Genomic DNA, 23,635 nt, shown 5'->3' on the forward strand with positions numbered 1-23,635 from the left:
GAGAGACAGCCATGTGTAGCCGCCCTTGTGCGAATAAGTCCAAATCGGACCCTCCAATCCGCCCATGTGTGGCCGCCCTTGAGAAGACAAGTCCGCTTTTGAATTCGTCCACCGGCCACCGGCCATTGACTTCCAACCACTGGCCATCGGCCATTGACTACCGGCCAACCGACCGGTTGTTTTCCGACCACTTTCCGGCCGCCGGCCGGCCATAATATTCCGGCGAAAAAAAAAGTCTCGGGGCCTCCGCCCCCGAGGCCTCTAAAGTTGCCCCTGATTCTTGTCCGTGAAAATTTTGGTTTCCGGTGAGTGATTTTTCTTCACGCACGATGGCTTCTCCTCATAATGGGGGCCTTACAAATGTGCGCTTTTACCACAAAAAATTACAAGGGTAAATCAGGCTCCATACTTAACATCGGCATGTGGGCGTATGTTTGGCACAATACACTTATCGAGCTTCCATCTTCCCTTACGGATAGAGAAGTCAGACACATTTGGCCATGCTTCCTTGACCATGTCTGTGGTGACGTCCTTGTTGATGTCTTTCCATTGCTTGCCATTTTTCGACACCCACTCACTGGTCCTTGCGGCAACTCTTGCCTCGTTATTTGGGTCAGTTGCATTTGCAAGTGTGCGCAAGCAATCGTATGCCTTTTTTAGATTTCTCACGCTCGTCCATACCTATCACAAGCACATTTACACTATCTCAATGTGGGATAGAAGTTAAGTTTGCATCACAATCTACAGATACAATTGCAAATCGACTAGTACAACTTTGTTTAAGTTATCACAACACACCACATTCTTTATTTATCACTTTGCACCATGAGTCCAACATTCCCAAAATACTTTATTTGAGATTAATACAGTGTCCAAATTTCAACTAAAACTATAACAACACACCACATTCCACAATGATCACTTTGCAATAGAAAATATACAATACACCACATTATATATTAATAGCTTTGCTCCATCATTATAAAAAGACCACTTTTGAAGACAGATTCACAAATTCAACAAAAAATATCATGACACACCACATTATGTATTAACCAATTTTCCCCATGACTTCATCATTATAAAATGGTAAAATTTAACTCAATGATCCATGAATATACAAAAAGTTCATTTACATATGTCAGATAATTTGAAAGAGACCACTGTTTACAAACGTGACCAAAGTAAACTAAAATCTAGGCATCATCTCACTAAGCGGATGCAAACACATCTCCGAGTTGAGCTCCACATATCTAAATTCTCACTCATATTCTACAATGTCTTTCTCTCCCTAGCATTAGTCTGATAATCTAACAGGACATAAAAGTGTCCTTTTAGGGTTTTGGGAAAATTTTCCAAAACCATAGTAGATCCACTCATTTTGAAAAATCCTTTCATGAGCTTATAGTACAAGGACTATTACATATGGCCAAAATGAGAAACTTGTAAATTTCTCATAACTTGGTCACAACAAGCCTCCAAAGTTGATGGACCAATGCATTTTGCCCAAAACAGTCATTTCTTACGGCTGATTGCATATAAATAAGAGTGGGGATTTTTGTAGGACATGAGATAAAATGCTCCATTAACTTCAATGGGTTGGTGATCAAAACATATGGTTTCTTTTTCCTCACTATTTTTTTGGGGCAAAAAAAAGGTACAAAAAGTTGCATTTTTGCCATTCTGCGGACCTATCATCAAAGTTTCTATAGTTACGCTCAATACTGATACTTTATACATGTTTTCTTAGTTTCCTTTGGGCCATTGGATTCAAAAGAAGCCATGGAGCATGTCAAAAAAGTAATGGATCTCTTACGAAGTGGAACCTTGGGGACAATGATGAAGTGCTAAATAATGCGAACATGAAAAAACTGGGTTTAGCATTATGACCTCTAGAATCCCAAAGAAACTAATAAATATCTAGCCAAATTTTTAGTTTATGATTAGATTTGGTTACTACTTACAAAATACACACAATTGGCCTAAGAAACTAGCAATATTGAGAAAGTTATACTTGCTACACTAAAATGTCTTGTATTCTTCAGCAATCAAAAAACTCAACCATCATCATATTCTATGCTATATAGCATATTAGGTCCTGCAAAACTCAAGGAAGATTATCTTTACGTTATACATGCCACTCACAGAATCAAAATTGCATTTGGATATTAAGAAAGCCACCAAAAAAATCATAAAAGTGCTAATTTTGGCCAAAAAACAGGATTATGCAATTCTTGTAAGTTGGTCATACTTTCAATTTTAACACGTAGTTCTCCCTAGAAGCATCAAAACATGTTGAGAAATATGAATTATTATCCTTTTGCAATCTAAACCTCACAAGCATGAAGTTTAAAGTGGTATAGCTGCAAAAATTGGAGAAAAAGTAAAAAAACAGGACCCGTTTTTTCACACAGCTCAGGTTCAAAAATGTTGTACAAGAGTAAGGTTAATGGTGAGATCAATATTCCAAAAAAAAAATCAAGTTTTTTTCAGCTCACAAGACATCTTTGTGGATATATAGCACCTAGAAATTCATTTTCATAGTCTTCAGATAATTCAAGCAAAATGGTCACTTAACATGACATAAAAGTGTCCATGGACATAAAAGTGTCGTGTTACCATTCTAGTACTAGGTGGTCGTTGTTGTAAGTAGTTTCTCCACATTATAGAGGCTATCATGCCGCAATTAGTTTGCTTTCACTTTTTTCATGGCACATTGTAATGCTTTGAAAAATCTTTGCACCAATCACATAGTTGCTCAATGCAGAAAGCAACTGCATAGGTGTTAGTGGCTTTCGAATTATATAGACAAGCAGCTTTTGGCATGCAAAGCTTGGGGGCCCTCCAAGGATGTAGGGCATGCTCTGTGGGGTCTTTGATGTTGGTTTCTCACTTCTCAATGCCCACTTACAATGCCAACCGCCAATCAATGACACCCACATGTGGCACACCCTCCTTAGTGAAGTCATTCATGATGTTCCATGGGTGCAAGTCACAGTGTATAATTCCTTTGCTGTGTGCATGTGCCATAGTCTTCACCAGAGCATCCATAAAAGAAGGCACCCAATTGAGCATATGCTTGCACATCTCTAATTCTTGGTCTGTGGCAGGGCATCTAGGATCTTCTTTTTGAGCCGTCAGTATGTTAGAAAATTTTCCTTTGGGTGGTGGAACACGTGCACTCTAATTAACATGTCACCCAAATCCATTCCATTGAAGCAAGGAAAAACAAGGGACCATGGCTCTTGGTGTGTTTGTGAAATGCATCTAACAATGCCACTGTGGAACAATTGCACGCTTGTCTCTAGAGGAAAAGATTAGCGGCTCTTTGTTTCATCTCCTTTGAAGTCTTTGACCACATACTGCACTTCTGGTGGCAACCAAGTGACTCCATCAATTGTGCTCTCCGACATAACTCTATAGCATCCTTTCCCAAGCTTTCGACCACGTTTGATAGCTTTGGGTGTGAGGTAAACACCAATGGCACACTGAGACATAAAGCGGGTGCGTAATAAATGCTCCATCCCAGCTTTTGTATCTGATCTTTCTACTACATCATCTTGAGAGGACGCTGCTGAATAAAAGATGGTTCTAGCTTTGTGGCTATGGACATCTTGAGAATAAATATTGTGCGCTCTTTTTTATTTTGACCTCTCTATACGCCATATATTAGTCCAATGTTGTAGCTTAGCTAGATCTGCATCTGTTGGTGCATCAACACCCAAGTCTCTTAAGCATTGTGCCATATTTCCCACAATACTATCTATTATCCTACGGATAGCCTTTGCTTCTACACCTAAGAAGTGTCCCTGAACTGCTTTAATTATCGTATCAAAGAAACGATCTCTCCGCATCTCTCTATTATGTGGATTCAATTTTGCAGGTTATGGGCGCCCTATTGGGTGCCATGGGACATGGGCCACCCAAGGGTTACGTCACACTACCAGGTGGCAATGCCATGCCATACAAAGCCACATGGCCATGTCAAAATGCCGATTGGCAGTAGAAAGCTGCAAAGGGAAGCTACAACAATACCAAACAACACACGAGACATATAATTTTTGGTGGTGGATCATTGACTTCTTTAGGTAAACCCAACGCAAATAATCTTGGCCACGACGATGGTCATAGACTTGAATTCCTGCAAGGCATGGATGGGGTCCCCGAGAACATGGACCGGCAAAGGTTATTGATCCGTGGCTTTCAACCCAATAGTGGATTCCAAGGAAGCACAGCTTTCGGTTATCCACCCTAGCTATCGACGTGAAGCCATGAACTTCACGACAATCCCTTCATATTTGACGGAGTTTTGTGATATAGTTGTTTTTTATGGAAGTAAAAGCATGCTTCAAGACCATGTCTGAAGGGGAGATGGTTCCACGGGATGTTTGTGAAGGTGTGCGTATAGCCAACAACAAGTGAAGACACAAGTGTTTAGCAGTCATCTGACATCACGGGACTATCATAAGCAAGCAAATACTTTGACGTACGGTTGATGACAAGTACGGGATTTTCGTAGAATCCATGCACGGCATGGTGGTGGAGAAGCAAGGTTGTATTGAGCTTGAATTTCTCCTCGGTACCACATTCGATTTTTGGGTTAGCAAGACTTGTCGGTAGGTGTACTTAATAAGGTACGCAGTTCATTTTTGTTTATGGAGCATCTGCTTGATAGCTATGATATGCAATAGACGTGCATACACTTTAGGCATGCACAGCACAAGCATGGCTTGTGAAAATTACTGTAAGCACCAAAATTTGGCATCAAGCATGTCTTGAGTACCAACCACCTTGCTCTTCCGCACAACTTTTTAGTGATTCAATTTGATGATATAGCATAGAAAATTTGCAAATTTTTTTAGTATCTCAAGGAGACATGCACAGCCTCTTTTTGGACTTGTTAAAGGCAACAAGTTGCTCGGCATGGCCGACTCCTTCTTACTATTTCTTGCAACTGACAGAGGATGCATCCCGCACACACTATTGAGTCACATCCGTTGGGTCGCACTACTCTCACATTAAGCTGTTTCCCATTTGGCATATGCTATGAGCATACACAATGGCAAAGGAATAGGCAAGGTGTTTGCAGGTGGATTCAATTTTGCAGGTTATGGCCTTATGTACCAGACAGGTGTATAAGACATACGAGGGCGTCTGTGTAGATATGGCTATGGGCCATTTTGCAATGATTTTTCCTCCCAACTTTCATGACAATTGGTTGCAGCAACAACGACCAGGTTAGCCAAGTTTAAGTTTTTTTTGTTTTTTCCTGTTTACACTTTACTTGGCAATTACTATCATTGTGCAAAGCAAAGTGCTTTGGAAATTTTATATGCAGCAAGGCTTCGGAGAACTAGCAAAATAGGGAATATCAACTCACCGAATCCCTACCAATCTAACTATGCAAGGCACTTATGGTTTTGGTTCTCATGGTGGCGGTTGAGGAAATCACTCTCTTCAAGGGCTTACCAGACGGGATGCAAGGCATGCTACTTAGGTGGATTCAATTCTACCGCCTCGTGAGTTACGCTTCCGCTATTACACTTGCAACTTTGTCACGGACAGACTAAAAAAGGGATTGTTTACAACAACACTAAACAGAACCTAAAATTTTGACTTATTTCACAGGCGAAGTGCCATATTAAGTCATTTTTGTAAAGTCACGACCTCATACATGGTAAGTGGGGCAAGCTGTGGCTTGTTTTTTCTCTTTCCTCTCTCGATGACAGCATTATACAGGAAGATTGTTGCATGGTTATAGGATAAGCTGCCAGTCAGGCATAAGATGTCTAAGAGCACACATTTTGGGCACACACACACTAGAAATTCAAGGAAAGTTCCTCAGCCCAGCATGCTCTTCTTTTCGTTCTCTATCTCTCTCTCTAAGAAAAAAATGAAACTCTTCTAAGAAGCTTTTGATACATGTTTTGCTCGTGAGTCAGCTTGAGCCAAGGTGCTCTAACTCACAACTAGCACGTGGCTAAGATGCTACTCAAATTAGTCTTCATCGGTTCGTCAATTGAACACTATTTTGCATAAGGCCTATGAGCCAAACAGGCTAAGAGCCGTTGTCAGGCCAAGGGTAAGACCCAACTATTGGCATTCTTTGGGTGATTGTTTTCAAGATCTTCCCAAAGAAGTACACATCGACGTTAATGGACAAGCAAGAGTCTGGTCATTACAGATGTTTAGGGTGTCATTTTTGCACTACATGTTTTCAGTGCGACATTCAAGTTGAGTTTTTGATAATCTTCAACTCACAGCAGCTGCTCTTTGCAAAAAAAGTATAGATGCAGCAATCAGTTGCGACAGCATGGCTGTCCATAAGAGCTCGACAGTTCCCTTGTGTGGGTCTCCTGCTCTCTCCATAGCACTACGGAGTGTCTATGAACATACTGTTTTGGGGTAAAACCCGGCGGGTAATTGCTACATCACCCCATAGGCATTAAGGATCACAGTTGATCTCTCCTAGTTATACTTTCAAGGAAATAATTCCGTAATCTACCACACGCGATAGCGGACGGATGCTCTTTTTAAGATTGATTCCAATCATTCTGTAAACGGTTGACTATGTTGGTTACCGTTATCTGCTAGTTGAGCAGTTTCTACAAAGAGTCTTACCAAGGGGTTTGCCAACATAGATTCTAATCCAAGGGCTTGGATTGCAAAGGCAAAACCTAGGGTTCCCAATGCAATGCTGTTTGTTTTTCAGGTAGGGGACGTGCTCCTCTCCATTTGAATACAGGTAAGTGTACATTACGTTCAAATCTCCAGGTACGCATCTATTGATTTGGTGTTATTCCATTTTTAGTATGCTTTGCTTGGTTTTTCAAGACGTCTAAGTACGTTGAATGTTGCAGGGCCATGCCAAGGGCATGTCGGCACAAAGTATTTTGGGCCAAGTGTCCAATCTATCTTTCTGTCTTATGTTGTTACGAACGTACTTGTAGGGTTCAATTTGGCACATGTTGTCACATGGGATCAAGGAGTTCGGTTTAGCTAGTGTGGAGCAAGCTAATGAGGGTCCCTCTCACTCTCGTCGCGGAGTGTTTTGCAGTTCCTCCACACACAAGTACATCTTGTACTTGATGGATGTCGCTTTTTCGGCCATCCTTATTTGAGACATATTCCACATGTGGTGAATATGAGTCTCTGGGACTGACACTGGCACCTAATTCTCAATGATGTGTCGCGACGAAGTCCCTACGTGTTGGTTGCATCCGTTTATGAGACCATTTGGAGCACACTGTATTGGGAACAATTTCAGTGGCCAGAAATTGTCGGGTACTCAGTACAGATTTGTTGCGATGACAAGTGCTGTGAAACCACTGTAACGGAGGGTCGTTTCTACATATAGCCAAGTAGGCTAAGTTACTGAGAATGTCTCATGATTGGTACCTAGGTGTGACTGATCTTTCACATTCTGTTATGGTCCAACTCTTGTTGAACGGCTTTCACTTACGTACCATGGAAAGTCTCGTCATGGAATTGCGGTTTGGATAAATTTGTGTTAAATGCATGCACACTAGGTGTTATGGGCCCTAGTGTTTAACACTGATTTATTTAGAGCGGCATGCCAATTCATGGACTTTTATTCTCTCTGCACCTTTTTGCACTGCATGTGCAATCTCTCCTGCAGATTTATTATGAGTTTACACCCTGCCATACAAGGCACGGGCTCAGGATGGTGTCTATGGTTGGATGGTCTAAAATCTAGGAGCTTACTCTAGTCCACCCGCTTTCAACCTAGTTGGTTGTCTTCACTCCATATAAAATATATGGTTGGATACTCAATGATTGAGTCCTAGTTTATCGACAGTCAGGGACGACTGCCTGTAAGTGGTTGGGGAACAACACCTCACTCGTACTGCTGCTATTCATCTCGTGTTGGATGGGCAACTTACAAATATTTCTTTTGCTAAAGGATCTGCTAAGATCATACGTTAGCACAACGCATTTCTGAATAGATGATTTTCTCCCTATTCTAGAATTTGCTTAAGTACGGTTTTCAACTTTGAACACCTGTTGTGGTGGGGTTGGAGATTGTTTCAATAGTTTCATACGTCAAGGACTTACCAGGTGTGCTGACAAAGTATGTTGGCAAGTAACCTTCATTAGGGATGAACATGTAGTTCTTTGTGTTCCAAACTATTCAGAATTCTAACAAGAGGACACTCCCTATCCATGAACTTTTTCAAGATACTCACGCGAGTAGGAAATCTGGCTCACAACTGCATGGAAAGTTACGCCAAGGTTTCCTTGCATTATTCCAGTACCTTCAGAAGATCTCAAAACTGGTTATGCCTTTGGACAACTCTTAGTTGTGGTTACTCCTTTACAGTACTCAAGTGAGTTATAAATGGAGTTACCATTTAGACCCAAGTGGTTGCAAAAGGACAACAATGTTGAAAATCAAGATGTTGCTCTTGGTTTCATTGAACCTCCTCATTGCACCAATTATCGGTTATCAGTATTCTTAAAAAGATAATACTACTGGTGTTTTCGAGGATCTTAAGGGGAGAGTAATGTCAGGACAAGGGTCCTACGGGGCAAGGCCCAACCTAGGGGGTCAGGGACCCAGGCTAAGGGCCTGGACTGGACTAGTGTGGACTTGGATCCGCTTAGGGCAAGAGCTCGGAGCTAGGCCTATATAAAGGGCGGTAGGGAGGAGGATCCTACGTCTTAGTCTCCTAGGTCTTACAAAATCAAGGGTATCACTTGATGAATCTAACAACACCTCCAGTCCAGTAGTAGGACTGATGCCGAAAGAAACATCGAACTAGCCTATCAGCAAGTATATCACTCATAAAACATAGAAAGCAGTCTACTAGCTTGTACAACGACACTTCCAATCCAATAATAGAACTGATGCCAAAAACAAGGTTAATAGAACTACCTATAAATTGAACGTAACCAACCATGTTCAACAACGACACTTCTGGTCCAAAATAGAACCAATGGTGAAGTGAACACAATCGACACGTTATAAAACAGTTCTGGCTGATTTAACGTTTCACAATGACAATTCTGGTCCAATATTAAGACCAATGCCAACGTGAAAAGTAAGATGAGCTTCCTTTTAAAACTACAAAAAATAATTTTTAAGAAAAGTATACCAACTTAAACACAAAATAGTAAAACAGCTTATGAAATTAAGATAAATTTATATAGTAGTTTTCTTTGTTCCTTGTGTGAGGACTCTTTGGTTGGATACTTGTGCAAGTCAGGACTCAAAAGTTAGAATTGTGAAGAAAATGGGGCCCCTAGGGGGCCTATTTATAGGTACCCTACGAGCTTGCTGGGCACGAAGCGGGACCGTCGGGGCCGCAGCCCTCCTGGTATTCTTTGTATCTCGCCAGGTCCCGACAGGCAACAGAGCTATCTCGACGGGCAAATCTCATCGAGCCTCCTGGTCCCTAGGTTTTGTGAATGTGAAGACTTGTGAATTCAAAATTTTGTTAATTTTAACAGTGTGATCACAAAAAAAAAACATGTTACCGCATGAATTTGAAATCCTTGGCTCTAGGAGGTGCGCCTGCACGTGCTATCTAGCTCTCTCACTCTATTTTTCTCTATGTTTCTGTCTATTCGTGCTGCGAGTCGTTAGGTATCTAGATTTGTTCATTTCATGGCTTGCAGTATATTGCTTTTGGTATTTTGTAGGGACGCCGCGCATCCATCTGCAGTAGTGGTGTCAGAGTAGTGGTGGCGCTCCAAAAAACTAAATATTTTGTTTACAGGCAGCTAAGTTTTTTTTAAAAAAATGCTTATAGGTGTTGTTATCTGCTTCAACTTGTAGTAATTAGTGTTGATTGCAAAAGTTAAAGAGAGTCCCTTCGTTTCTATAATAATATAGTGATTATCAGTATAATTATGTTAATTAATTATATTAATTGAATAGATTAAACTTAAGCTTATGGTGATACTCAATAACGATAAAGGAATAGCATGTGTTGCTAGATATGATGTCATGACAATCTAATCCCTTTCATGAAACATAGAATAAAAGTTGAGAGAAGTTCAAAAAATGAGTGAACGAGATCTTAATTAGAGGGATTTTGGTATAGTATTGTTAACACTAGGTTGGTAACCTAACAGGACATAAAACTGTCCTTTGCAAGGTCCAAGAAAAACTTAACAACTCCTAGAAGAGGTGTTTATTCACAAAACCCTTCATTGAGAGTATTCACAAGACCCATGTGCTTTAGGAAAAATTATAAGAATGTTGAAATGTGTAATCCAATGGAAGAACTAAGCCCTCACAAAGTAAGTGATTTTTTACAAACAACAAAAAACGGGAAGTCCATTAGTGCGTAGCTTAGTGCTCCTAAAAAAAAAAATTCTAGTCATTCGAACAATTTTACATGAATCTATAATAGTATAGATTTCAATTGGAAGAGTACCTATGACCTCAAAAAATCTATTAGAAGTCTCACATTTTACTTGAAATTAGCATGTTTTTAGACAGTTTGAGGTGTAAGTGCATTTACGGTTACACATGGCTAATTGATCATTCAATTTAGTATACGAAGCACTTTATGAGCACTATGACTCTTGCTAGGTATCACTGACACAAAAAAGTCACTTCTTTTCATCCTCCATTGATAATGACAAGGAGATTATGAATGAGAAGTTCTTCCCAGCTATAGAACACTGTAATACTAGTAAGTTATATTGTAGAGGAACAAATTTTCAAGCTTGAATCAAGGTCCTCCATGATAATTTTCCATGTGCACCATGAATAGGGATGACCAAAAAACATTATGCACATTAGAAATTAGAAACCATTTTATAACAATGTATTTTTTTCTAAAAATATAAAGCTTATTAGAGCCATTCTAGAAGGACAAAAGATAACATGTCAAAGCACTAACTTTACAACAAGAACAAATTCTTTCAACCTAATATGCATACCACATTGGTCATCATCACCACATTTGAAAAGACTTGCATATACTACTGCTCAATGAATATAAGTTACAATGACCATAGCCTCCCACAATGATAGATAGACCTAATGAGAAAAACCATACAACCATGTGAAAGAGATCCATATGTACATTGGCCAAAAGGATAGCCATAAACTATAAGCATTTGGACGTCTTTAAAATCACAAGTGCTATTCTAGCATAGTTATAACCATAACAAGGCAATAATGCCATCATAATCATATCATGGAACATGTTGCTATTCCATGTTTCAAGAGAAACATATTCGAAAACCCATTAGTGATACCATAAGATTCATGAGACAGGAGCTACCACATGTTCACAAGACCATAAGCCATCCACAACATCATGTCAAAAATACTTGGCAAGATGTAAAATGCTTGGCGCGATTAAAAACACCAAGAAGACTGAGAAGGATCACAAAATTTTGGTAAGATAGAGAAGACTAAGCAAACAGACTTGGTACCTAATAAAACCACTTTAGTGCGTACATAAATCATAAGACCACAAACCCTAGAAAGCATTTGGCAAAGGGCTCATGCACACCCTTCCGTACATAAACCACATCAAGTCCCTCCAGTGGAGTATTATCAACAAGCAGCACAAACCCTAACAAAGTTGGGCATGAACATTAACTTCATCAACTCGCTCCACCTAACCATCATACACAAGATCACAAACCTTGGCATACATAAACCACAAATACTTGCTCCAAATGAACATTACACACTCATGAACTTTGCGACGATGAGAGGAGGACAAGAAAAGAAAGAGCAAGCCATCTACAATGGGAGAGCAAGCATCTATTGTCGCCATATGTTTCCTTACCAAAACATAATCTTCCAAAATTTGTTCCTATAGTTGTTACCATAAACAAGTGTAAAAACACTCCGAGTGAACCCTGGCAAGAGAGAAGTGGACAACAAACCAACAAGATAAATCATGAGACCCTGGCGAGATAAATCATAAAACCTTGGCAAGAACTCATAAAACCCCTGGCGAGAAAGGAAAATCATAATTTCAAGAGGGAAACACTGGATCAGATGTAGGCTATTTTAGAACCGCTATTATAAGTGACAAAACGCAGACACAACCCATAACCTGGCAATTCACAACCCATAACCTGGAGACAAAAACCCTGGCGAGATTGAACCCTGGCGAGATTTCAAACCCTGGCCTGGCGAGACAACAAACCTTGGCTAGCCAAAACCCTGGCAAGATTGCAAATTGTAACAAGACAAAACCCTGGCGAGACACTACCATGAAGTATAAAACCATAACCATCAAAAAACAAGAATGGCCAAAACCCTGGCGAGACACTACCATGAAGTATAAAACCATAACCATCAAAAAACCATAACCTCACAACTTGTGCAATTGCCATAATCATAATTGGGCCCTTGCCATAACCATAAGCAACAAATAAAACCATAAACATAACCTAGCAAAAACCATAAACATAACTTGGCACAAGAACATCTCTATCCATAATTGCTACAAACACATATGCCATAAAAAGACCAAGATATAAAGATTTCCATATCCATAATTGAGCACTTGCCATAACCATAAAGTGGCCCATGACCAAAAAAACCACTTAAACTTGTCCTTGCCACAAGGCACGTCACCAAAACCATAACAAAAGGCACATTGTCTTCACCCAATCCCCAATCCCTGGAAACAACACAATCGGCTAGGTGGCAACCATATAGAAGTTCTTGACATAACCAAAGGCATCTGTCATAACCGAAACCATAGACAACCATAATGCCGCAACAAAAGATCGTGCCAAAATATCACATGAAACCATATTACCTGCCATAAGACCACAACCAAAGAAACAGACCATAAGCTCAAAATAAGGGCAGCCCATGTCAGACCAACAGCAAAGGGAAAAACCAACAGCAAATGTAAAAACCTACCATCATCAAAGGGAAAAACCAGTAGCCAGAAGGACCAGCAAAAGGGACCAGCCATCAGCAAAGAAAAACCAGAAAAACCAGCAGCCATCTGTCACCAGCAAAAAACCAGTAAACCAGCAAAAAGAACCAGCCATCGGGTAGAATCCATCAACCAAACCCTGCATGTCCTGCAAAAACAGAAGTTAGAGAGTATGAGAAACTAGGCCTAAGCCATGCAAGCATGACAACAGTCACTAGACCATGAAGAATGCTAAAAGACTTACATAAGATGGAGTCTCGTCGTCTAGTGACTCTCGAGCGACCATCAAAGAGAAAATCAACAACTACCCTTGCATGGTAGTCCTTGAAGCAAGGATCAGCACACATTACCTTCTTACACTTACCACATCCCCAAATAGTGCGGGACGGTTTCGAGCCCTGCACTTCTTTGTGCTCAGACAAAAGCTTCTTCCGTTTTGCTGAGCATACCACACAATACCTACTTGTTGTATCATGCAAACGAATGGGAAAATGGCCATTGTATGCATCCTCTATCACCGGTCGCTTACACACATACGGCCTAAAAGTATTATTTACCAGCTGCTCATGCATATGTAGCATAAACTCAAACCTGAATACATCCCTCTTGCCATAGAGGTCTTTCCAAATGATCCAACAATTTGTGAAGACGGAATCCATGAGACCCCAAAAACCTGCATGCCACCACTTAAAACCATGCATTGTACTTTGCAAGCTATAACCACTCCCAAGAACCATACTATCAAATGTGTCACAGCCAGCCTTACATGCATTGTATTGCACCGCAACATCAGGACATACAACCTCCCTCCTCTTTCCATCACTCATCAAGCGCTTTACCTCACCTTTATGCATTCCATAACAATTAGAAGCAAACAAAATTTCTTTCTTGTCCATCCATGTGCAAGCAAGGACACCTTGCTTCTTGCAATATGCAAACCGGCAAGCACCTCGTGCTTGCTTACCCAAATGTAGCATCTTTGCATGTGGGAAGTACTTTCTATTTGCTACATAAGTACCTGTATCACCTTGGCCTTCATGAAGAAAGTGCTCAAGAAGCTTAACGGAGGTAAAAAACCTGTCAAAAAACACATGATGACCCTTCCTTGGAAGGGATTTTACCAAATTTGCAACTGCATGAAAAGACAATTCTGGGCATGGCAATTTATCATAGATTTGAAATGCATGATTATACCCCGTTGATGAATCACATAGGTTCCATACCTGTATGCCAAACTTATGAGGCTTCTTTGGATTGTAAACCCTACATGGGTTCAATTTGCATTTAGAGGGAATTATGCGCTCATAAACAGTGACACACTTGCCTACATTGTAATGCTTTTGAAAAGTGTAATTCAGCCTCTCCTCCAAATCAATTAATTGCCACAACTTGTGCCCTCTACATCCACGAGGTGGACTTTGTGCATTGTCTCGTAAGTGGAGGAACCGTTTAATTTGCTGAAATGTGGTTTGGCTCATCTTCTCACCAAAGTTAGGAAACAAGAGTGAGCCTACCACATCATCCTTCCAATAGTGTTTCTTGGAAGGCATGTAGTGAAGTGCCATGCCCAATGCTATGCCCATGAAACGCATAAAAGAATGACGATCAATAGGAACCCACCTACGCATGGAGTCATGCAAGCTCCCACACCTTCTCCTCTCTTTTTCCGCATACGTGTTTGTTTCACTTACAATGTGATCAATGAGATCTAGTGGAAACAACATCAAAAACAAATGAAATTCACAAAACTCACGAGGTAAATGACCCAAATCGGGTCCATGGACTCCATTGAAGGGAGGGAGAGTCCTAAATGTTCCATGGGGCTCTTGCTCAAGGCCATCACCACTATGCCATTCCGGAGGAATAACATCAACAAAGTCATTATCCGCTTCGGGAGAGTCATCAAGTACCGGCCCTTCTGCCTCCAAGGCCTCATCATCACCACATTCAACCCCCTCACCCTCCGATGCATGCTCATCATTGCTTTCCTCGTCATCAACTACATCAAATGGGCTAGGTGAGGGACTAGCTCTACCTCCTGCATGTGGTAGTTTATGTCTACGAGGTCGGCCACCATTTCGGCCACTATATTTGCTAAATTCGGGTGATGGTCCTGAGGCATCATCACTTGTAAGCGTGCTACAGCCCTTGGGTCTACCTCGGTTTTGTGGTTTGGGTGGCCTTCCACGCTGCTTTGCAATCGGTGTGGCCTCCACCGGAGTGCTTTCAAAATCAGGACTGCTAAGAGGAGTATCCTCTTCAAGATGGTAGGAATGGCTTCCCTCCCTCAATGCATCCTCAGCAAGCTTCCTCCACATTTCAACCATAGGTGCATGACTAGATTGACCAATTTCATATGTGGAAGAAACAGGGGTACTTGCATGGCTTAGCTTGCTTATTTTCTGAGGAGAAGTGAGATTCAGGGAGCTTTGAACAAGGTACTCGCAGATGCCATTCCAATTTGCAGCATAGGACTTTGGATCCCCCTCAAACTGACATGCAAATTTTTGAGTTTTTGCATGGTACTTGTGTATCACCCCAAAGAAGAACACCTCAGCATGATTATCCCCAAATTCTTGTTGTGCCCAAGAAGCCCCAAACCAAGCCGTGGGTACTTGTAGCAGGGCACCTTCTTGGGCAGCGAGAAACTCGGAGGAGCGTCCAGCACGGTTGCAACCTACCTCTGCAGGTGAGTAGCGCCTTCGATTGAGCTCCATGGGCGCAGAAAAATTTGATCCCTGCACCCGTTCCTCGGCCTCTGGTTCTCGGATTTTTGGCTCTTCTCACGCTGCCCTACCCCAATTGCTTGAGTTGGGGCTTTCATTTGGAGCCCTTGGATCTAGGCAAGATCCTATGGGCCTCAATTCTCCCCGATATGGAGCCCCCATGCATGAATTTGAGCTTTTGGGGAGGCACGACACTCAATTGGAAGGTGGCTGTTGCATGCAATTTTCCATATTTGGATTTGATAGTTGCTTAATTACTCAAATTAGAAGGCATGCAACAATGTTGAAAAAAATTCCAAGTTTTTTTCAAGTTTGTCCTCACCTACCCCAATTGGTCAATCTATGTTATCCAACTTGAATTTCTAGAATTAATTTGTCGAACTTCTCCAGTTAAAAGGACATACAACTGTCCTAGGACATAAAACTGTCCGGTTACCAACCTAGTGTTAAGCTTCCATTACTTGTTACCTAATAATTAACCCACCAAAGAAGCAAAGGGGGATTAAGGAGGGGAAGAAGTTTTCTTCAAGGTGATAGCAGTTTTGTTTACACAAGAATGGGCCCATAACGACCTTTAAATAAATATATATATTGATAGATAAATAGGTACATTCAAACACCCTAATGACTGAATTTTTGACAAGCTTCGACCCAAGCAACTAGGAATTGTTGTCACGAACCAAGACGATAGCGCTTGTACCGGATGGCAGTAGTGTCGCCCCTCAGCTACAACCAAGCAACCACTAACAACCAGTTGCCTTGCCAACGAAAATAGATTTAGTAGCAACATGCAACAATAAGGGCCATGCAGTGAATTAGGGGCAACTTTTTGCATGCACCTTACGTTAATGCGCATTGCATGCATCAACACACCTACCCATTCCCATCATCTCACATCCTTATCGGTTGTTCACAGGCATCAACTAACGATTTCTGTCAACTCTAGCATGCATGGTGGACGTCAGCTTCAATAGTCATTAGTAACTAGCCAGTGTAGTACTCTCGACAGCGCCGTTATTTCTTTTCTTTTTTTCAAAATCCCCACTGAAAGCAAGCTGTCTACGTGTGTGCACCCAGCACGTCATATCTCTCTTCCTCCCTCACTTCATATTGATGCCATGCAGCGGCTATAGAGACCATGCCGCACCAACCCAACTTAGATATTGCCTGACATCCACACATTTTCTCTCTCCCTCTTGACCCTCTCTCTCTCACCAACCACCGGTTGGTCCTCGGTGGATGACTCGCCTTTGCTTTTGCGTGTGCTGCTCTGTGAAAAACGTCTGAGTTGCTCACACTTATAATTAATCACGATTAGTGTTTCAATTAGAACATGTTTAAGATCATTGACTTGCTCAAAGACACAGTTACCAATACTCGCAATTGTCTTGCTTCATTAGTTTGTTGGATGAAGTGTTACTTTGTTGGCATGAAGCCTATCATTATATAGAACATGAAGAGGCACATCATAAAGGTAATAAACCTTTCACATTTTAATTAGAACCTTAGTCTAAGACCTAAGTTAGTCTTATACTAGATTCCTACATGCTCCCTTAAGACAGCTAAGGTCTTAAAGTAACTTCTTGTAAAATGTCATAGATAATTTTAATCAAATATAACCTATCCTGGATCATAAGGTATATGTAAGATATGTATATTGCAAAATCTTCAATTTTCATTTTGAATTTCGGTTTGCTTGATTTAATAATTTTGATATGTTTGATTTTTGAAGTTATGGATTCTTTGATTTGATATTTAAATTGTTTAGGTTTAGTATTGACACGTGTGTGCCCTTGTAACTCACTATTCCCCATCAAGGGGATATATACTAGTGTCAAGCATATAATTAAATCTTAGTTGCTGGAATAGATGTCCTGCAGGACTTATGTTGAAAATGATGATAATGAAAAATGGAAGTATGTGTTGATGATATGGTAGGTGTATGAGATTTAGAGTAAGGTGATGCAACGTTAGCATATGGATATGATGCACTTAACTCAGGTGTATGTGTTTTGATTGATATGTTAACTCTGGTGTGAGTGGCAACAATGAAAGTCATGTGAAATGATGCATAATTATGTTTGTTATGTGTCATTATGTGTGTTAAGGAGATGCAAACACACAAACGTAGTCGGAACGAGAAGACATCACATATGTATGGGATACATCACATATGGGTGGTGTGATGGAGTGTATGTGGGGTATATTGAGTGAAGATGGGGTGTTATGTGAGATGAGCGGCAAATATGAACACATAGAAGTGGCTTCAGCATTGTCGGCACAATATGCGGCATCATCCTCAAAGTGAGGAACTTCGACACCGACGAGGCTCCAAGGTTCATCTGACTTGAGCAAGCCTTCCATGCATGCTCGTGGTGGTGAGGTAAAGAGGTCATTGAGAGGAGGTTCAGAAAATGGATTTGTTGAATGGATGGGTGTTTGATGGGGTTGTTTATAGGTATCGCATGACTGTAAATTATGGCCATCAACGCCTATGCATACGGTGGAATCATCTGCATAAGGAGCATGGGGTGATTTCACTCAGCACAAAAAAAGACAACAGCACCATGCGTAGAGGCAATAGTAGATAGGGCAGGCACCTATACAATGTGGCATAAATGAACTGCCAGAGGATAAGGGTTGTAGATGGAGTGGTGCGCCCTCAAGTGCCGAAAGAGAAGAGGTGGAGGAGGATGGCGTTAGAGCAGGTATCACAGAGAAGGAGCTGTTGATGGCGATGGATGAAAGGGTATGGATGAGGAAGCCGAGAGGCATGACGATGGAGTGGAAAGAGGTGAAATGGGATCTGCCATGGTGATGGGTGATGGCGTTGTATGCCCATTAATTGAGGTAGAATGAGGGTGTGAAGGGGCATGTTTAGAGAAGGGGTAGGTCTCGTGACCCTTGGAACCCGAAGCTTGCCCCGTCACATTTGGGTTAGAGGCTTCGTCCATGCATGCATTTTGCGCATGCAATAGTGCATTTTGCACTTGAGTAGTGCCGGTTATGTCGGCTATCGCATCATGTGCAAAATTTTGAGCGCCTCTATGATGGCCTCCACGTCTTGCGCGATTTTATCATTGCCGGTTATTTTTGCATGCACATTTTGTGCAAATTTGTTAACTTTTGTGGCCTTCGCGTCTTCTACAGTATCAAAATTATCGGTTTTTTCGAATTTCGAGGTGGTCGTATCACCTCGTCTTGCTTCACTAGATCGTATCCGCTCCAATAAAACTTTCTTCGCTCGTAGCCTGAAATAAAGCATCATTCTTGATGGGCGTCACCCACAGGGGTTCGTCCCGCTCTAATACCATGTGGAAAACATTAGAGTTGTTCACACTTATAATTAATCACAATTAGTGTTTCAATTAGAACATGTTTAAGATCATTGACTTGCTCAAAGACACAGTTACCAATACTCAATATTCGCAATTGTCTTGCTTCATTAGTTTGTTGGATGAAGTGTTACATTGTTGGCAATAAGCCTATCATTATATAGAACATGAAGAGACATAAGAGCTGTTGATAAGTTGGGACATAAGTTGGGGACACAAGAGTTGTTGATAAGTTAGGACTCTTCATAAAGGTAATAACCTCTCACATTTTAATTACAATCTTAGTCTAAGACCTTAGTTAGTCTTATACTAGATTCCTACACGCTCCTGCAACTAGGACTTCCCACCTCGTGCAACTCTCCCCACCCAGCTGATCCTCAGTGGTCGAACTCCTCACATTCGCTTTTGCACGCAGTTTGCTTTTCTCTCTTTTCTCTCTCTCTCTCTCTCTCTCTCTCTCTCCACACAGCCACCACAGCTTGTTCTTTATCAAACCCTCATCGTGTCTCTCGCGCATGTAGCTGCTGGCAGTTATCATCACTGTCCTCCTTCTGTAGCTAACCTTGCGGCCTTGTTTTTCACCATCGAAAAACTCCTGTAGATGCCACCTGCTCACAAACCCCACCCAATATCATGTAAATGCATTCCTTGCAGCTAGCGGCTCTCCTTAGTCCACCAAGGCCCTGCCTTCAAGATGCCAAAGAGCACACCCCACCCAGCCCCCCCTGACGGCCTTCCTCAGCCCATAACTTGGGCTTGCCTTCAAGCACCCAAAGGGCAAAGCGCAGTGACCCCCCCTTTGTGCAGCTCTTGTTCGTTGCTCCTTTCTCTAGTGAGCTCTCAGCCTTTGAGCACCTTACAGCCTGCATGCTCTCTCTCTCTCCCCCCCCCCCCCCCCCCCCCCGACTACATACAAGGCGGACATTGATGAATTAGCTCTTGAGCAACGTGTGCAATAGTACTGTCTCCGACAACGCACGCTGCCCATCATCCTCCGGTATTGACGACAGTGCTGATGATGATTTTAGACTTTTAGGTTTAGTTTCACACTATTATTTAACTATGTACGTCAGCCCCATATTCAATACATCGCTACTTGTCTCTCTGTCATATCTTTAGCGACCTCACAACTTGCTTTTTATTCATCTTGGACCATCAACGTACAAAAACCATGCATGATTATCTATGTAATCGCCAATTGAACCATCAACCAAGTCTACAATCTCAGAAATATGATGTGGCAATTGTTACTGCCTCAAAATCTTAATGCTTGATCATATTATACATTTTTTGCATAAGTAAAAAGATCATACTTGTCTTTGTGCTTTTGTCCACAACACCACCCATGTCTATGAGACCAAGACGCGTGATCAACATTATGGAAATAAATAGTGCTTATCGTACTCTAGTGCTTTGTTTTAACACTCATGTATGCAAGAGACCATATGGCACAATATCATGCTCCACTAGCCCCAACCTTCTCCAATCACAACACAAGCTTTCAGGCCCATCTATGTGAGAGACCATATAGAACAACATCAGGCTCCACTAGCATCAACCTTCTTGAATTGCAACACAAGCTTTCATACGCACAAATAGGATGTTCAAATTTGGAATGCACACACATTAAAGATGTTCAAAGCCAGCTGACCTTGCACAATTTTAGCACATCCAACATTCAATGGACTCCATGCACACCTGGTGAAGAGCATCGCCATTGCATACTTATCCATAGGAGCATCACTTATTACAATGTATATTATGCTACAACAACCCTCGTTATAAATCCTCCTCATGGTCCTTTTTTTTGTTTGTCAAATATGTATCAAAAAGTTCTAGGATGCACATATTGATCACACACTGCATTTGGTCAATATACTCCAAAACATGTTGGCCCTCACCACCAAATTTGCATATCTTGCAATCTCTGAAGAGTCTCTCAGCCTTCTTATGAGCATATCCTGCATCCAAAGCAAAAAGGAGAGGACATCACCAAATTAAAGGAGCTTGTCTAGGACACTTTGCATCTCACTATACTCGGCACAGCAACCCAAGAGAGAAGAATTTTTTTTTTTTGTGTCAAAGGCTCCAAGAGGCCCTCAACGAGTTTAAAGCAAATGGAGCAGAGTACAATAGGTTCAGGTTAGGGGTTGCGGAGCATGAGTTTGTACTAGGAGATGTTGTAGGCATGTTTGGCCATTGTGATGTGCTAGATGGGCTCCTTAGTTGCAGGCTTTTGAATAGATAAGTATGCCCTTGATAAATGTTGATGTAGGGGGTTCTTGGAGCATTATATTAAACTACTTTGTTCCTCGACACCACATAAATTTCACATGAGCAACTGCATCCTCACATTCATCCCATGTTTTGAAATGCTCTACAATGTTTTGATGTTGGCATGCTGACATTTGAGCACCATACATGTTTACTAGAGCACAAAACAACCCCATCATGGACTTCCTATGCTCCAATAGCCCCAGGGTCGAAACCTCAACGTGAGGTTTATCCCCCCTATGAGTAGCTCCAATCTCAGCACCTGCTTTGAGGATGTGAGATCGGCTTTCTCTCATCATTAAATTTCCCCCAGTCAGCCCACTCATTGCCTATCATGGCAACGACATCAATTAATAGATGATATAGGGGATTTCCTTGTTGCATCATATGGTCCAAGATTTTTCTATAGAATCCTCTTTGTGGTCAACCAGCTCTGCATTGTATACATATCTATTGATAGGAATCATGGTAGACAAAATCAACAACAACAAAGATAACAAAGAAGAAGAGACCTTGAATGCTTCAAGCCTTAATATTCTAGCAATGATGAGCATATGCAAACTCTGACCAATACACTTGTAGCAACTTACACCCAAATCAACCCTGCTTTTGACCTATCCTCATATTTATATATCACTTTATCGCAAGACCTCTGTCAATTTGTTATACCAATCGTACAAACCACCCTGCAAATTTAGATAACACCCCTATTATCTGCTCCTCTATACTTCAAGTTGTCTACTTTCATCAATTTTGTCCTTCATGGCTTTTAAAATGTTAATGCATTTGATGTATGGTCAAACTACTCTTAAATTTAACAAGAAACTGTTCTTAAATACTCTTTATGAGCAAGGCCATTTAAGTCCGATCGTCATCATCTGGACCTTTGCTCTGCTTCTTGGATTATTGATTTAAAAAGAATATAGAGTAGATTCTTTTCCATCTTCATCACCTTCTTCTTCGAAAAGAAAGAGGTCACCCTCTTCTTCATCCTCATCACCTTCCTCTTCTTTCGATGAAAGTAGCGGCTTATCCCCTAAAGAACCTAGAAGGAGACGGCATCAAAAGTCTTATGCCTCTTGGAAATGGTCTAGCAAGCTCAAGAATTTCAAGGAGGGAGGAAAGAACATCTTCTTTCTCACCTATGATGGCATGGTTGGTGCTACGGACAAAGTCTTCGCCTTCATACAACAATTTGATGCGTTCTTTGGAGATGAGGGCTTCAGGGATTCCTCTAAGATACAACATGTAGCTATGCATTTTTGAAAGTCCACCACACAATGGTGGGCTAGTCTACGAGCTAATGGAAAAGCTCCAAGGACGTGGAAAGCCCTAATAGATTTCATAATGAAGTAGTTCCTTGCAAGCGACACCAAAGTTAAAGTTCTTACAGAATGGCAAAGTTTGAAGATGTATCCCTACATGTTTTGGGATATGCATCTCAAAGCCACTATCTACAAAAAGATAGACTTTGGAGAACAAAAACAATAGTTTTGTGTTGGGCTATCCACAGACATGGCCAAATATGTTAATTATCAAAGGCCTAGGACCATCTTTGCGGTCATACATCATACTATGGTTGCTTCATGAGTTAATTTCCAACAAGCGGATAAGAGGAATTCTAAGCCCATGGAAACTAAAGACCAAATTGAGCCTAAAGATAAGAACAATGCTCCAAATTCTTCTACAGACAACTCTAGCAACAACAATAAAACAAGCTAAGGAGAAAGGAGTCTACAAAGGTAAGAATAGACTATCCCCTAAAGAGCTAGAGCATTGTCACAAAGACAACAAGTGCTTCAAGTGTGGTGTGCAAGGACATGGGTATCGCACTTGCCCTCAAAGAAATGCACGCAATGAGCCACCTAGAGCTTCTATGATTGAAACTTCAAAAGGGGATGCTCATTGCAAATGATCTCCCCTTTCCTATACTTGGGCAAAGGTGAGAGAGCATGATGCCTTTATCCTTTTTGACCTTGGCTCAACTCACAAATTTATATCAATGAATTCATCTACCAAGTTAGGCATACAAGCTTTTGAGATGGGAGACACTATCACTATCGATGGGGCTTTCAAGGAACAAAACGCCTCCCTTACTGCCTTGATTGGAAAATTGTCCAAAGCTACATCAACAAAGAGGACTTTTTCATCTCCCCTCTCCAGCATAAGGATGTTAACCTAGGCACACCATGGTGCCATCACATGGCTACCAGTATGAATTTCCCTAAAAGGATAATATACTTCATGTACAGGAAAAAGAACATGTACATAGATGCTAATGAGTCGAGTAATACCACACCCCTTGTAAATATGCCTACTTTTGATAAGACAATAAAAAACTCAATTTCCATGTACATGATTTTTGTTAAGGAAGCTCTAAATGATCCTAATGTTTTACTAGATAAAAATG

At 41.2% G+C, this 23,635-nt stretch overlaps 1 protein-coding gene and 1 long non-coding RNA gene across 2 annotated transcripts; both read right to left on the reverse strand.

Moving 5' to 3' along the window:
- Positions 1-12,532: 12,532 nt before the first annotated feature.
- LOC147426631 (uncharacterized) lies at positions 12,533-13,001 on the reverse strand. Its single transcript, XR_015186246.1, has 2 exons — positions 12,872-13,001; positions 12,533-12,764 (listed from the first exon to the last, which is right to left on the reverse strand). It is a non-coding gene; the product is annotated as an uncharacterized LOC147426631 (long non-coding RNA).
- A 4,084-nt stretch (positions 13,002-17,085) lies between these two features.
- Positions 17,086-18,438, reverse strand: LOC147426632 (uncharacterized). Its single transcript, XM_086498711.1, has 2 exons — positions 18,217-18,438; positions 17,086-18,129 (listed from the first exon to the last, which is right to left on the reverse strand). The coding sequence occupies exons 1-2, from the start codon at positions 18,389-18,391 to the stop codon at positions 17,720-17,722; spliced, it is 585 nt and encodes a 194-aa protein (XP_086354837.1). The 5' UTR covers positions 18,392-18,438; the 3' UTR covers positions 17,086-17,719.
- Positions 18,439-23,635: the final 5,197 nt, after the last annotated feature.

Source organism: Adiantum capillus-veneris, chromosome 24 (genome assembly GCF_014529385.1).
Source record: "Adiantum capillus-veneris isolate H3 chromosome 24, ASM1452938v2, whole genome shotgun sequence".
NCBI classification, from domain to species: domain Eukaryota; kingdom Viridiplantae; phylum Streptophyta; class Polypodiopsida; order Polypodiales; family Pteridaceae; genus Adiantum; species Adiantum capillus-veneris.

Excerpts from the sequence above, each read along its gene's own strand:
- LOC147426632 (XM_086498711.1), bottom strand. The coding sequence starts at position 18,391 with ATGCCTCTCGGCTTCCTCATCCATACCCTTTCATCCATCGCCATCAAC. Across the intron at positions 18,130-18,216 it reads ATTTATGCCACATTGTATAG|ATGATTCCACCGTATGCATA; the intron begins GTGCCTGCCCTA and ends CTCCTTATGCAG.